The sequence below is a fragment of the Prunus avium genome, chromosome 1 (genome assembly GCF_965620075.1).
Source record: "Prunus avium chromosome 1, drPruAviu1.hap1.1, whole genome shotgun sequence".
NCBI lineage: Eukaryota > Viridiplantae > Streptophyta > Magnoliopsida > Rosales > Rosaceae > Prunus > Prunus avium.
Genome location: NC_142284.1, coordinates 47,086,245 through 47,098,410, shown reverse-complemented (window position 1 = coordinate 47,098,410; position 12,166 = coordinate 47,086,245). Strand labels below are relative to the sequence as shown.

The following is a 12,166-nucleotide window of genomic DNA, read 5'->3' as shown; positions in this document are numbered from 1 at the left end:
GGAAGTATGTATATTTTGAATACTTGGATGCCTACTTTGTTGGAGGAATAAAATGGTAACGTGGCTACTCCTTTGCATACTCTCTTGGAGATACTCTAAGATATTATTTATGAACAATTTACTAGTAGTTTTACGCACAAAACAGTAAGATGCTTCCATGGTTTACAAATCTATACATTACTTGTACTCTTCCGTATGGACTCCTCTTCTTCTACCTTGTTTTTCATTGTTGGTGTTAAATTTTTATTTTTCGCTTACTTGGGCTACAATAGTTCATACTACAATAAACTTTTATAGCAAATATCATTAATGATTATGATCCATTGATATGTATTTACGTGTTCAAATTATGAATGAGATATCAATATCTTATTACAAATTTATCAGTATAATAATCATTGTCAACTTATTATAATGTAATTTTCAGGTTAATAACCTTTATCCCTTATTATGAACCTATTAGGTAACTTTGAAATCAAATCCCTATAACATAACGAGCAAAGGATGAAAATGCTACATATGAGTCTTAACTAAGGTAACTTTCATACAGCGTGTAAATAAATGAAAATCCAGTAGGTTATCATCGAAAGATCACATGATGGCAATCTTGGTAAGAAATAAGAATTTAATCTGAATTACGCCTCAACTTTTGGATATTATTACGGTACAATATCTGTATCCATCACTCAACAACAACGGCCTAAAATCTACTTACAATCAGCAAATCACTGCCTTAAACAATTGTGCGAAAACAGCAGACGGTAAGTACTGTGTTGTAATTATCTCAAAAAATAAGGGCATTTCCTAAACCGCGTCTCTATAAGATTCTCCTCCCTCCCAAAAGCACAAACCCCCAAATTTCCCACTCACCTCATATTTGCGGCAAACAGAACCCAAAAACCCAAAGCAGAGTGAGTTCTCATTTTCCATCGCTTTCCAGCAAAATGTCAGCCGGACTGGGAAAATGCAGCAAGATCCGGCACATTGTGAGGCTCCGCCAACTGCTGCGGCGGTGGCGCAGCAAGGCCCGCATGTCAGCCAATCGCATACCGTCGGATGTTCCCGCAGGACATGTGGCCGTCAGCGTGGGCAGCAGTTGCACCCGATTTGTGGTGCGCGCGTCGTACCTGAACCACCCCGTCTTCAAGAAGCTCCTAGTAGAAGCCGAGGAGGAGTACGGCTTCTCCAACCAAGGCCCGCTCGCGATACCCTGCGACGAGTCACTCTTCGAAGAGGTGCTCCGATTCATTTCTCGATCCGAGTCGGGTGGGTCGACCCGGTTCGTCAATCTAGACGACTTCCAAAGATACTGCCACGCGGGCATCCTGAGTAACCTCGATTTCTGGGCCGATTCTCGACCGTTGCTTCGTGGATTTTCTGATAAAACAATTTGGTAAGCAAAGCGGAAAACCAAGTGTGTTTAGTTGGTAATTTTATTTTGGTTTCTGAAAATAAAGGAGGATATATACAAAAACACGCTTCGGTTCTCTCTCACCCGGGTGGACTCAGTCCGAGTTATATCGCTCTCCATGGCAGCCAGCCATCAATTGATTGAAGAGAGTAAACTGTTAATGATATGACACAAAGAGTTCGAGCCTAAAGTGGGCTCGGATGAATTAACCCAGTTGGGTGTACTTAGTGATTGACGATGGGGCCTTTTTGTTTTTTTTTTCCCCTTGAAAGTGATGTCATTATTGGGCACTGAGTAAGAATAAATGAAACTCCGAAGAACGCTATGGAGATGGCAAATGGGTGGGGGAGTGATCCACCGAGTCGTCCCGGGTTCGAATCGGAGTGGAGGCAGAGAAGCGAGCTGCTCCTGCTGCTGCCGAGGAGAAAGATGAACAAAGAAAACAAAATTACTGAATATTATTGGGTCTCGATTTTCCTTGTAAATTCTGTGATTTATTGATTAATTAAAGATAAATTGTAGAGAAATTTAATCATGATTGTTCATTATGGCTATATATAATATTAATACCCTTGTTTGACAACTAACCGTTTGTTGGTTGTGTAGCTTTTAGTTTTATATGAATTTCAATCATGGGAGTGGGAGACGAGACGTTGTGGAAATTTTAGTGGCGCCAATCCACGTGAAACCAAAGCCAGAGTGTCTCTATTTCCTTCGCTTCACCTCCTGATTCAATTTTGTCTCTTTTTTAACCAACAAATTATTGTGTGTGTTATATACTTTTGCTGTAATTACTTTTTTTCATTTTTTATAACAAAAAACACAAAATGAATTGGGTTCAAAATGGATACAACTCAGCCCAGTGTAGACTTGTTCATGCAGTCATAGTTGAGCAAGCGTATAGTTGCAGAGAGAGAGAGAGTGATTCCTTTTCTAATTAAGACATTGAGAATAATTAAGCTGGTAGGAAAGGCAACAACTTTTTGATGGGCCACAGCCACAGAAGAAGGCCAACTAATCATAGAGAATAATGAACCTTTGACTAATTATGCATAATTGCGTTCCAAACTGGTCCTAAGCTTTTAGACTCAGAAATTAATAGGTTCATTCATTCACTCGTGTTAATTTAGATTATAAATAAACAAACACTCACGTCAAGACTCAAGACCCAGCAACAGATGCAAGCCACTACAATTGCCTTCAGGTGCTGACTTTTGACCTCCTCCTCCTCTGCCACCCATGTGAATGAATGGGCCTGCCATATCTCTAAACCGATTCTTTTGCATCCCCTTCCAAACGGGCAGCAAAACCCAACATTCATTTTTTTTGGGTCTGTTTTTTTTCCTTCCAAAAATAAAGAGAAAAAGAAAAGAAAAGAAAGTAGCTAGTGTCTGTATATATCTGTCCGTCATCATCAGTGCCTAGGATAGTTTGCTAGACTTTTGGGCGATGGTTGAAACTTGAAACCTCTCTAATTAATCTTTTCTTTATTGTCCTTCATCAGTGCCTAGGTCAAACAAGTGTCCAGTTTTGAAGAGCAAGTCAATGTTTGACGTGTTTGAGAATTGAGAGACTTATTTGTTATTGAAGCTGCATATGTGGTCATGCATATGAGTAACATCTTAGAAATTCCGAAAGTATGTTGAATTAGCGCATGTGAAATGTACAGTAGCCGTGCCACCAGGTACAATCTCATAATATATACATGTGTTGGAAAATGACATGATATGAGATAGAACAAAAAAGAATAAAGCACTACTTCAACACAACAGCAGCATGTGAAACAGCTTTGAGAAATGGGTGTCTTAATCAGTAACCAGTCCATGCTTTAAAAGCCCCTATCTCAATCCTAAGCTTTTTTTGAGTCCAAGCAAGCAAGTAACAAATTCAAAACCACAGAATGGGGTGGGTGGTTCATACTGAACTGAAAGCACTAGAGCCAGTGGTAGTTGCCAACATCACTTTCTCTTGGGAGCCTTTAAAAACACAAACATAAACCCCAAAGAAAAAAACCCGTGTGAATTTTAAAAATGGAAGTCAATTCATGGGGTTGCAAAAAGAGGGTTGATTTTTGGTTTTGAATCGATTTTGGTGAATGAATGGAAATACAGATTCCAAGTTATGGGGAATGATCTAGTCGGGCTGGCCTCGCTTTCATTTGGATTCGAAAATATTTGGACGGTTGGATAAGGGAAGGGGATGTGTCTTGACTCTCTTTAGAGTCATCCTTCCACTAACACAAAAGCAATTGGTTCCACCTAACCTAAAGGGCTTTCTGGAAGCTATTTTGATTGCCTAAATTAAGCCTGGGGTATGTTCACGATATAAATACCTACTTTGGTTTCGTTCATCAAGCAGAAATATGCAAGGCGTAGATATACGTCTTTTCAAGGCGTAGACTAGATAGATAAGATATGTCTTTATAAAGAAAAGAAGACGAGAAAAATATGGAAATTGTTGGTCAGATGAGATTCACATCAGAGGGCCTGTGTTTTGAGTAATAAAAACAGGCAGCTTGGCCTAGGTCCATGGTCTAAGTCGGCTTCTAAGCCCATGCAGTATCTTGAGCCTCAATAGCTGGACCCATAACAAATTTGCTGGGGATGAACTATTGGGCTTCAAACTAGGCCACACATTTCTGTTAAAATTAAAAGTATGTAGTTGGGCTTTTTTTATTTATTTGTGATTTTGAGTGGGTTGTTTGTTGTGTTGTGTAGGGGGTAAAGGATACGGAAAACATGATGAATGAGATTGCCGGTTGTTGGAGGCTACGAGTTTAGTACGGCAAACCAAACACTGCCCCCTCACCGGCACTGCTTAGTTAATGAGGAATTCGATAATTCATGTGTTAGCTGTCAGCCTTTTAACTCAAACACTTTGGTCGGCCAAAATGTCCCAGTCTAGCTCTAGGCTCTGCTCTATATATAGGCTATAGGAGGTGCATGCACAAAATCACAACCTAATAAAACTCTCCCTTTCTTTCTCACTGCATGCCTGCCTGCCTGCCTCATGTGAGTCGTGACAGAGAGAGAGAGAGAGAGAGAGTTTGAAATTGAATGTGGACCGGGCGCATGTGAACCACAAACGTGCAATTACAGTAGCCATCAAGCCAAGATTGCAAGTCTCAGCTCAGACCCCATATCATGATTCATGCCCATTTATCATCTCTTCAGACTCAGACTGAGGGCCATCCTTCAAAACGCAAAATAACAAGTGATGAGAGAGAGAGAGAGAGAGAGAGAGAGAGAACATTGTGAATGAATGGGACGAGCTTTGGATCTCCACATCTAATAAATTGGACCACTTATCTCTTTTCTTTCATGCTTGGTTCTACTTTATAAATTGGACCACATTTGTTTATTTATTTAGTAAAGAAATAGTTCACACGTACAATAAGGACAATATTAGGGTTTTTACTTTTTACAGTCATCATCATCATCATCACAGGAGCATAGGCGTGGCGTGGCAACAAACGAACAAACAACACTAGTAGTGGAAACACAAGAATGAATACGTATATCAGTTTAACTTGTATGTTTCCAAAACAGGAAGTTTAACGAACTCTGTATGAATTCCCTCATGCTCATGGGTCACGTGCTCATTCTCCAAAACATTACACAAAAGAAGAAATGTTGTTACTACTTCATTCACTCTCACTCCATCAACAACCACATTTCCACATTTCCCCATTTCCCCATTTCCCCATTTCCCAGAAAAAAAAAAAAAAAGCTTCATACTATTACTAAGAGCATCTCCGATGGATATGTCAAATACCAAACATCAAATTTAAATTTGATGGTTGATGTGGCAATTTGACATTTACACAGTTTTACACTCCACCCGATATGTCAAATAAATAATTATTGTAACAGTCAAATCATTCAAGATAAAGAAGAAAATAATAAAAAAGGAAAATAATAAATGAAAGTAACAACCAGCTGTCTTTAAAAAATAATAAAATATTCATTTGACATCTTGCTTTTGGGATGTCAAAAATAACAGCTGAACCTCCAGCCTTCATTCCACATCAGCTTTGACAATTCGGTTGGAGTGAGATGTTATTTCTAGCCGTTAAATGTCTATATGGCACTTTTGACATATTGATTGCTCTAATACGTTATATATTAATTCATATTCAGAATTATATTTCTCTCTCTTTGTTCTTTATTTTTTTGTTTGTTTTGGGTTTGTCGTTACTTTTCTTTTAGCATGTAGGATGGATGGATGGATGAATTAATGTAGCTATAGGAGGGAGGGACTTTGTAGAGGTAAAGATTGGTTCTGTTAATGATGGATTACCGAAAGCAAAAATAGCTATAATCATTCCCCATTATCACTAATATCTATCAGTGAAGAAAACAAGGAAATTTACTTGGCACTTTTCCGGCAAAAGTGATTTATTAAATATAATTTCAATAATGACTTATGCAGAAGAAGCCAAAACCCCATGAATTGTATGTTGTTGCTTTCAAATGATAAAATGAATGAATAATTGTACTGAACAACAGCTAGCAAAAGTGTAAGTCATTCGTTCTCATTGATAAACACGAGTAAATTATGATTTGCATTGCTTAATTAATGGGTTTGGAACTTTGGATGGATTCATTTACCAGAAAAAAGAAACAAGGAAGAGAGAGATATAGAGAGAGGGGGGGGAAAGGAACAGTACTAGCAGGTAGCTAAGCTAGCAGAGAAAGTTTGTAGGTTGGCTGACACACTGCATAAAATGATGGGAGCATTTTTGCTCACCATTTTAACCAAATGTGTATCATCACCATCCTTATCAACATTTGACACGTGTCTATTGACATAACCATGATTGCATAAATACAAAGTAAAAGTTAATTATAATTATATCAAGAAACACGTGTCAAGTGTTGAGATGGATGGTGAGAGTACACTTTGAGTTAAAGTGATGAGCAAAAATAATCCCTAAAACTGATGACATGATGGTGTTGTTCTTGTGACAGAGGCTCCTCCTCCTCCTCGTCAGTCAGTATTCAGTAACTAACAGGGCAACAACAGTTATGTCATGATGGGCCCCATTGATTCTTCATCTTCCCTAAGCCATGGCCCAGGTTCTATCGTATCAGGTTAGTTTTGGGTGTCAAATCGAAGATGCCCTAAACCAACCCGGACTTAGAAATCCCAACATATTATTTATTTTGTTTTCTTTCTAGAAGAGTTGTTTAAATTAAATACATAAAATGCCATAGAAACAAACAGCCTAGTAGTCTAGCCACTTTCTCATTCATCCAAGTCTTGTAATGCATGATCAGTCAATTTTGTAAAGAGAAAATGGATGACACTGTTGTTGGCGTTACTTTACTACTCACGCTAACAATATGCAAATTAAGGCATAATAAGAACAAAGCAATATGATCAGACCCCATCGAGATTTCCCTCTGACAAAAAAAAAAGAAAAAGAAAAAGAAAAAGAAAAAAGTAAATGTAAATGATGATGATGATTATGATGCTGATGATCGCTCTGGGGAAAAGCCAAAAAAGAAAAGAAAAGAAAAGCAGTGCGGATAGGTGACTTGTAGAAGTACCAAAGGCAAATCGAATCCAAGGAAAGAAAAACTCAATTACTTTGGCATAGGAATTGAAAAGTGTGGGTATATGGTAATGGGAAGGTGGACTAAAGCTGTCTGTCTCTGTCTCTGTCTCTGTCTCTGTCTTGTGCATTCTATTCTATTCTATTCTTACTAGTTACTACTACTACATCTACTCCATGCACCCAAATGCCACTCCTACTCTACTACCCTACTACCCTACTGCTCTACTACCAACCCCATTCACAAAATTCTTTCGTACCAACAAAGCAAAGCTAGATAAATTCCCACAAAACCCTTTCTCACTTCCAACTCGCAAGACCCATTGGTTGGTGGATGCCTCTTTTTATAATTTTCCTCCTTCCCAAATCTGGGATTGCAATGCAATGCAATGCAATGCAAGCCTGTTTAAACTTTGACTGCTTCAGAAGAAAGATGAATTTAATTAATTAATTGAGCAAAGGACAAATATATATATATATATATATATATATATATATATATATATATATACATTATGCTGTTTGTTTAATAAATAATATGGCAGGCAGGTGATATGAAATCTCTCTTTGACATGCAAAGTCACCATCGCACCAATATTTGGTATAAAGTGAGTATTCTAATTGGGGATGCATGCGCCTGTGCCTATCGTCGGTAGCTGGCAATGGAATTTTTTATTTTTTTATTTTTTGGTCATAAGCTGGCAATGGAATTTATTTTACAATTCCATATATAGTTAATAGTTGGCATCTGGCACCGTGGAAGCATCTGTTTTTCTACTTTATCCTCCTCCTCCCTTCCCTTCACGAATTATGTCTTTTTAATACCCAAAAATATGCTCTACCCCCCACCATGCCAGTGCCACCACCTATAATACCTTACAAGCCTGCAAATAATATAATATCTGAGTAGAGTTTTGTGTTAAAATGATAGCTAAACCACTGCTGTTATAAATTATTTACACCAAACATGAAACACACCCATTTTTCCCATTTATAGATGTAGATTTGGAGTGCATCAAGTAATTAGGCAAAGGCTTGGAGACGAACGAAGGCTTGGAGACGAACGAAGGCTTGGAGACATAATGCGCAGGCATGACATGACGAAGGGGAAGGGTCAGGCTGTTGACAAATGCGCAGGCATGACATGACTTGGATTGTTCTGGTCTGGTATTAGCAAAACTGTGGTTGTCTTGTATTGTATATCATCCCGCTAATGACTCTATTAATTGTGGGTGTCGTTGATTAATTAGTTGTGGATATGTTCCTTTAATTTGGATTGGTCGACCAAATGGACACGGTCGTTAACTTGTTGGTTTCAACTTTCATTAGAGAGACTTCTTAATTTCCAATGCATGCATTTTATAAAATCTAATCTAATTGCTCATTGCTGTTTTCAGTCATGTGCATGTCATCTATATCAACTATCACTTAAAAGGAATATAAGTGCACAATAAAATATTTCTAATTTCTAATTCTCAAAAGTCAAAACCTTCCAATTTGCAATTTATATAGACTAGGGTAGTTCGGTTTCGTTAGCATATATAATATTATTATACAACTAAATGCACACATAACAAACAACTCCCTTCTTCATCACGTAAGTAATTATACTCGAAGGAAGTTGAGGTTCCATTCCAAAAGCAATTGGTAATGGGGGGAGTAGCCCAACTCCTTATAAGCCCTTGTAAGGTTTTCAAACTTTCCTTCACATTCTCACAATACTATCGTAGGTATTCTATAATTTCTCAATGTTTGGTTGATAGGTACTATTGGAGTGGGAACATGAATTGTACTCCATTTCCTAACCATTTTATAATGGAGTTGCTATTTTTCGAATGTGAGATCTTGAGTCCTAATATATTCCCATTACATAGTGTTAGGAATAACAACATTGAAATCGAGATAAGGAAATAGTTTTGAACATTTCAATATCAAACTATGTTTTGAACATTTTACCTATAACATAATGATGATGTAGGAAAACAACGAATGCATGTTAAAAAAGTACTGGAAAGTTTTCTCTCCTTTTATTTTTCCTTATTTAGAAAAAGTTGGAACAATTTTGAAACCATATTCAGTGGACTACCAACCAAAATTGATAAATAAAAACTCATATTCTTCAATACGTATTTTTCCCATAAAAATAGAAGAATACTGCTTTAGATTCTCCATCCTCTAATCACAAACTTGACTGGTTCAAATGTATCCATAACCACTTTAGATTCTTATACAGTTATTATAGTTATCCATATTTAAAAAGGAAAAAAAAAAAAAACAGAAACAGTGTCTATACATTGTTATGGTTGCTCATGACTTGTGATCGTGAGTTAACTGTATTTTCTCCATTTACAAGAAAAAATGATATCGGATTAAACCCTGTCCTGTATGATGATTTAAGGGAAAGGAACATAAGCTGTTACTCTACTCTGTGTCTGTACAGTGTACTTTGACCGTTGAAAATTAGCCAAAGAGGCAAACAGAAACAACCCTCCTAAATTTTCTTACAGATATATACTTGGGTTTTTACTTGCTGAGTTGTTAACTTGCTAGGGAAAGAAAACAACTACAGAAATTTTTTTTTAAAAAGGAAAAAACAAAAACATGTGAAGAAGTAGTTGGTAGGTATTTGTGGAGTCCAAAAAATAACAGAGAGGATAATCTTGGTTTTAATTTTGGGGTTGTCGTTTTAATAATCTTGTTGGCATGTTTTGTTTTTGTATTGTAGGAGGTTGGACTTGGGTTTGGTAAGTTTTTGTATTATAGAATATAGACTATCGTCATTGGAAGCTAAAATTAATAATTTAATTAAGGGCTGCCGACGCTGTCAATTTCGGCAATTGAGGCCTAAGTAGTTGGGTTATATGAAACGCGGTCGCTTTCTATCAACACGTGTCCTAGCCTATCTGAGGTGGGAGAGAGAGAGAGAGAGAGAGAGAGTCAGTGGTCCCTACCTGATAAAAAGCCTAAAGCTTGTCTACGACAATGGAAGGCTGAAACGTGTGGTGCGAGGGGACCACGTGTCTTTTTCCGCCTCGTTTTCATTGGATGCTGCTGCTCCACTATGAACTGTAGAGACGCTCTCTGCCTCTTTATGGGCCTTATCCCTACGCGCTTCGGTGTGCTTGTGGGGCCACTCGCTCAATTTTGGGGTCCATATTAAGTAAGCAGTGAGTAGAGTACTACTATGGCCGGTTGAGTATGGATAAATTTCACTTGCAAATTGTAATTAAATTAACAAGTCATTAAACGGTGTGATTTGGCTACAAAATTATTCATTGGTATAAAATACGTAGGTGGTAGAGTACGAGTATGCCCTTTTATTTTAGAGAGAGAATATAAAAAAAAAGATTTTCAGTTTATTATTGAGATTTCTGCAAATAAATTGCAAAAGATTCTATTCATTAATATGAAAGGAATACAAACAAATTTTGTTTTTAGTTTCCGCTAAAATAGTTAGTGTTCGTAGTTTGAATTGAACCTACGTAGATTGATGATTGACTCATATAAACTAAAACAGGTTTGACTTTTTAGGAAGCTGGGCGCTGGTGGGTTTTGAGGTACGAACGAACGAACGAACTATATATTTAAAAATACCATCTCATCAACACAGTAGTCGCCGTTGTGTAACAGTGCCAATGTGCCAATGTGCCAATGGCATGGACACCCTTTTTTCGTTATAGACCGACTGTGCCACTGCCACTCCCCCGCTCTTTAAAATCCCCGCGCTAAATCATTAAAGTAAAAATTAAATAATTTATTTGTCATTTTTCAGGTGGTGTATTAGGTTTGGGTGGGTGAATGCGTCATTTTCGTTTTGATTAGGGGTAAATGCGTCATTGGATTCTGTGATGGTTGCTTAATTAACTTCATTCTTCGTGTTTCTGCATCTGTCCAAAATTACAATTGACCTTTGTTAAACTGCTATAACACTCTATCGATGTTCTGATCGTTGATATCCCTCGCAAGTTCACAGCCAAATCAATACAAAATATGGCTGTGGTTCACATTTTTTGGTCTGAGATCATGCTTTTATTATTTATTAAATTCTTACCACTAATTAGAAATTAATCCATAATCAATGCTTATCATCCATGAAAAGCTGTTCTTCATTGTCGGCATAAAATAAAAGCCTTTCATTTTTGTATTTTCGGTATCGGGTTTTGTCCAATAAATAAATAAATAAAATTCCTCCGTCATTTAGGGTTAAAAATACAAGAAAAAAAAAGAGAAGAATCGCATTTCCTTTTTTTGTGATGATTGTGCTATGCGAGATATTGAAGTCAGCCTGTGTGTGTATTTGCGTGGTGAGGAAAGAAACGCGCCACAGGCACATCACTCGTCTCACTCAGTCTAAACATTTGTAGTAAAAAAAGAGACCCGACGCCTGTGGAAAACGACATGAGCGCCTTACACTCTGCAATCTAACGTCAAAATTCATCTGCCCAAAATATAACACACTCCAAAACTTACTTTTGTTTTTTGTCTTCTTTTGTTGCTTTGGCTCAAAGTATTGTATTAATAATGTCGTATGACTTTTTTCTACGAGGTCCATTGTTTAATGATTGATTGGGCTATGAATCACAAAAATCATCCATAAACAGAAAATTAACAGCATCCTTTTGTGTTTAATAATGAAATGATCCAACAAATTATAAAATACCACGATAATATGATCATATATCATAATTTGTGTACAAAATGTACCATATAATCGTACTACCATAGTATTCTATAATCAGTGTTGGCCTTAAGTTTTTATATTTGAATTTTTACATTAAAAGAGTTTGGAACAATTTGAGGAGCACATTAGGTAGTCAAAGATTAAGCAAATCTTATAAATGAATTTTAACTTTAATGCAGGGAGATTTTGTTCCTTTGATTAGGGGCTAAAAACCTATCAAACAGATTAAGAGGCAAAAGTCAAAATAAAGATCCACACCAAAATTATTTGTTGAGCTGGCCTTTTTTCATGCTAAATTACGGGGATAGAAAATAATATCCTAAATTAAATTATACTCTAATTAAAAGAGAAAAAACCCAAAAACAAATAATAAGGTGGGTCCAACTGACGACCATGATGTTCCAATCTTATATTAAAAAATAAAAAAACACTAACCATGCTGTGACGGTCCACGTAGTGCCTAGTAGCCGCACCACATTCAACACAAGACATTATAGTGATGAGCTGGACTCACTGA

At 37.0% G+C, this 12,166-nt stretch overlaps 1 protein-coding gene across 1 annotated transcript; it reads left to right on the top strand.

The window, feature by feature from the left end:
- The first annotated feature begins 664 nt into the window (after positions 1 to 664).
- LOC110771092 (SAUR-like auxin-responsive protein family) lies at positions 665 to 1,998 on the top strand. The gene has a single exon (XM_021975339.2). The coding sequence runs from the start codon at positions 945 to 947 to the stop codon at positions 1,395 to 1,397; it is 453 nt and encodes a 150-aa protein (XP_021831031.1). The 5' UTR covers positions 665 to 944; the 3' UTR covers positions 1,398 to 1,998.
- The last annotated feature ends 10,168 nt before the right edge of the window (positions 1,999 to 12,166 follow it).

Bases quoted from the DNA above. Each gene is read 5' to 3' on its own strand.
- LOC110771092 (XM_021975339.2), top strand. From the start codon at position 945: ATGTCAGCCGGACTGGGAAAATGCAGCAAGATCCGGCACATTGTGAGG.